Raw genomic sequence first — 4,672 nt, 5'->3', positions numbered from 1 at the left:
TAAGCCCCTTAACTTACTAGGATAACTCTCACATCTTTCACACAAAAATTATTAAATTTCACATTATTCAAGACGAACACGGATAGAGATAGAGACACAGAGAATACTATTTCTATACAATATAGGATACAGAAAAGTGAGGAAACATGTAAATATTAAAGACATTGAGGCAAATTTATAAATATTCAAAATACAATATTATATTAAGGATTTAAAATCAATTAGAACCTTAAACTATCATAATCATCAACCAGGTCCCTGAACTAACAAAAAATCATCAATTGAGTCATCATTCTAAGCAAAAATCTTCAACTGAGGCCTCATAAAAAATCATTGGGTTCAACAGTTTTAGACTTTCTTCCCCAAATCCATTTTGAACCAACACATAGATTATTACAATCTAAATAGTCACAGTTTCTGATTTTAGGATATGATGGAGACTCAATTGGTGATTTTTGCTTAGTTTATGGACATAATTGATGACTTTGATAGGTTAGGGTCCTAATTGACTTTGAAGCTTTAGTTTGGTTACCCAAATGGGTGTAATGCCTTTTAAGTTTATATACACTAAAATTTTTATAATTTGTATTTTTGGCATTGGAATTATTAATGTGTATGATCTTGATATGGCAAAAACAACCCACCCATAATAAAAAAAAAATATAGAAAATTTGAAAAAAAAAATATACAAATCTTTTCTAAGCCATACTTCCACATGTCTTTCATTACCAAACAACCCACATGTCGTCAACCTCATATGAATTTAGTTTCAGAGGAAAACAAAAAGAGGTAGAGAAAATTGCATGTCCTCAACTCATATGAAATTCAGTTTCAGTATAAAAACAGACAATAAGAACAAAATTTAACAAAGCAAAATTAATATGGCATCAGCTAACCAATTTCTCATCATCATGTCATATTCAAAACAAACCAGAAGTACAAGAAGAAATATATAAAAATAGATGTTCTTGGATTAGATTTACCATTAATAAGATAAACAATCAGTGCTCATAAAATAAAAGATCCAACTTTTATGGTCATCGTCATTTTTAATTGCTTGCATTCACTGGATCCGGAAAAACCAATTGGCATCGGGAATATTTAAATGTTTCATTATACTTCTGACCTTGCTTATGATTAATCAATATAATGGTAGGTAGCAACATAAAAGGGGATTTCATTAAGTTCAAACACGAACCACTTAAACCAAGTCCATGATGCCAAAAAAACCAATTTAGGCCAATAAAATGTTATATTAAATAATAAAGAAAATGAACATGATTGTTTGTCCATTTTTCATTTAAAGGATTTGTAAGTCTTCAATAAAAAAATATTTATGGTTTATTTAATATGGAAAGTTAAACAAGCCTTCATTATGAAGTAAGTTGAAAAACTGAACTTTTTAATTGCTTTAAATATTTGAGGTAAATTAGGACAACAATCTTTTTGAATGTGAGCCGGCAAACAGTACAAACTATAAACTATATATATTTGCAAGTTTTTAAATCAAATGATTGTGTTTGCAAAAACATTAAGTCATAATTTCTTTTTACTTTACCCTAAAAATAATATGGTTGCTAATTAATACGTGTTTGGAAATTATCTCAAGTGTTTGATCTTTAATTACTTAATTTTTCTTCATCGAATTGAAAATTAATTAAATTTGTAAAAAAAATAATATACTAGTTAAACTTAGAATATGTAAAATACTCTATAAACCAAGAAATTATCGTAAAGAAAAACTTATGGTGTATTTTGTTGAGAGCAGATTTTGTTTCTAAATATTTATTTAAAATTTAAACTTCAAGATTTAGTAACTCAAATATCTTTATTGTATGTGATATTGTTGGATATGGACATTAATATCTTACCTTACTATTTCATTCTATTTGTCTTTTGGGAAATGGACAACAAGAAAAACACTTATCTCGTGATTAACTTCTAATTCACATGATGTCTCTCACTTAAACTCTATGCTCTCTTAGAATAGAATTTGTGTATAAAAAGGCGTTGATAGACTAATTCCGGTATAAGAAAGTGTTTCACATTGAATTAGAGAAATGGAAAATAAGGAAAAGAAGCCTCATGTGCTGCTGGTAATATTCCCCGGCCAGGGACACATCAACCCCGCTCTTCAACTAGCGAAGCGCCTCCTTTCCATGGGAATCCATGTGACCTTTTCCACCAGTGTCGGTGGAGAACGCACCATTTCTAAAACCTGTATTCCTCCTTCTTTATCTTTTGCTTCCTTCTCCGATGGCAACGATGATGCTTTCAAACCCGTCCAAAATTTGGAAGATTACATATCTGGTCTGAGGATTCATGGCTCTGAAAGTCTCCGTGAAATCATAAATAATTCTTCATTCACTTGTGTTGCTTACTCACTTCTTCTTCCTTGGGTTGCTATGGTGGCTCGGGAATTCAACCTCCAATCCGTGCTTTTCTGGTCTCAAGCTGCTACTGTTTTCAACATCTATTACCATTACTTTAATGGTTTTAGCGACGAACTAGAGAAGAATATCAGTGATTCTTCTTTCTTGTTTCGTTTCCCTGGATTGCCGCCTTTATCTAGCCGTGATCTTCCTTCCTTTTTCAGTCCTTCTGATACCAACAAATATGCTTTTTCAGTCCTGGAAGAACATCTCCAAATGCTTGATGGAGAAACTAATCCAACAATTCTTCTCAACACCTTGGACGCATTAGAATCGGAGGCCTTGAACTCCATCAGCAAGTACAAATTGCTGGGAATTGGGCCTTTGGTTCCTTGTGGTTCTGATTCTTCAGTAGGAGGTGATCTTTTCAAATGCCCAACTTCCCTGTTTTACATTGATTGGCTTAACTCAAAGGCTGAGGCTTCAGTTATTTACATATCTTTTGGAAGCATCACACAAGTATCAGAGAGGCAAATGGAAGAGATCAGGAGAGCATTAATAGAGAGTCGGCATCCATTCTTGTGGGTTATAAGAGAGAAATCCATGGAAAAAGTAGAAGAAAATGGAGTGATAGTGCCATGGTGCAATCAATTAGAGGTGCTATCAAATCCAGGAATAGGTTGTTTTATTACTCATTGTGGTTGGAATTCCACAACAGAGAGCTTGTCTTGTGGAATCCCTGTGGTGGCATTTCCGCAATGGACTGATCAGTTAACAAATGCTAAGCTGCTACAAGATTGTTGGAAAACTGGTGTTAGAGTTATTCCTAATGAAGATGAGATGGTTGCGGCTCAAGAGATTAAGAGATGTCTCAATATGGTGATTGAAAATGAAGAGATGAGAGAGAATGCCATCAAATGGAAGGTTTCAGCAACAAATGCTTTTAAGGAAGGTGGTTCCTCTCATAACAATCTTCAAGAATTTGCCAACTCATTGTTTCACAATTTTTAGAGTATTTCACCTATATAGGCCAAGACTAATGGCCATAATATTAAATAAAGGAATAAATAAAAGAAAAGTGAAAGTGAAAGTTAACTCATCATTTCTATTTAAATTTCCATTTCCCTACAACATAGTGAAAGTAAAATGGTGCCTTGCATTGATAAAATGGAAGCCTCTAAAAGCAATTGAACTCTACTCAATTTGTAAATAAATAATATATTAATTGTTGCTTTGTATTTGGACTATTTCAAAATTATAACTAAATCGTCATAAATATAATATTAATGATTATAATTCAAAATCATCTTAAATAAGAGAAAGCTGGAGAGTGTGGCAAAAAAACAATTTGAATTGAGATAGCTCACCTCTGTTGCAATGCAAGCAACATTTACCTAAAGAAGCTATGGAGAATGAAATCCTTAGTATTCCCTTCTAAGAAGGCAGATACGTATTTATAAAAGAAAAATTATGGATGGTATAATATGTTGTTAAATGACAAAAGAGGCTTAGGTATCTTGCCGTTGTGTTATATGTCCATATTACTGAAATTGAATTTGGAATTTTCTTGCTTATTCTGATAAGCATGTGGCAGTTGAATCTGCTTCCCTTCTTCGTGATGGCTGCTTGAATGAGATATAAGACATCACAATTCAGGATGCAAGCAATATAATGTGTCAGGCATCAGTTGTGCCTGGTAATTTGGATTTGAGAAAGAAGAATGTAGTGAATCTTGTTGATTGTTTATGCAATTCACCTGAGCAAACTGCAGAGAATGCTGGGCAAGGCAATGCTCTCTCTGCATCCATTGTTATCTGAGGTACACAAAGGGTTGTGCAAAGTGTCTCGTGTTAGATCCCAAGCTGCTAATTGCAGTGGGGAGTTGCCATGGTCCTTGGTCTATAGATGAATTCTACCCTGTTTGTTGCATCGGGAGCAATTCATGAACTCGTCACAGTGGAAATTTCTTAAAATCCAATAATTCAATCTATAGCACATGCTCCATCCATATTTTTTATTATTCAGTCACGAGTTCAAATAACTTGATTTGCTTCCATTCAATTCAATTTTTTCAACCCTTGTTATTATTGTTATATACATGTATATGTGTCCCTATCATAATTATTTAAAACATTTTAACTAACTAAATTCATGTGGTAAACATGTCTCCGTCTTTAAGCTCATTGATGAAGAGCCAACGGCTTTGAATAACCCTCTGAGATTACTAGTGTCAATGAAGGGGGAAGGATTAAAGAAAGGCACGTGTGTTGGAGTTGGATCACCCTAAGAGTGGGAGATCC

General features: G+C 33.4%; 1 protein-coding gene across 1 annotated transcript; it reads left to right on the top strand.

The window, feature by feature from the left end:
• The first annotated feature begins 2,019 nt into the window (after nt 1-2,019).
• LOC136223839 (phloretin 4'-O-glucosyltransferase-like) lies at nt 2,020-3,467 on the top strand. Its single transcript, XM_066012010.1, has one exon. The coding sequence runs from the start codon at nt 2,061-2,063 to the stop codon at nt 3,381-3,383; it is 1,323 nt and encodes a 440-aa protein (XP_065868082.1). The 5' UTR covers nt 2,020-2,060; the 3' UTR covers nt 3,384-3,467.
• The last annotated feature ends 1,205 nt before the right edge of the window (nt 3,468-4,672 follow it).

Source organism: Euphorbia lathyris, chromosome 3 (genome assembly GCF_963576675.1).
Source record: "Euphorbia lathyris chromosome 3, ddEupLath1.1, whole genome shotgun sequence".
Lineage (NCBI taxonomy): Eukaryota > Viridiplantae > Streptophyta > Magnoliopsida > Malpighiales > Euphorbiaceae > Euphorbia > Euphorbia lathyris.
This window is presented reverse-complemented; position numbering and strand designations above follow the sequence as displayed.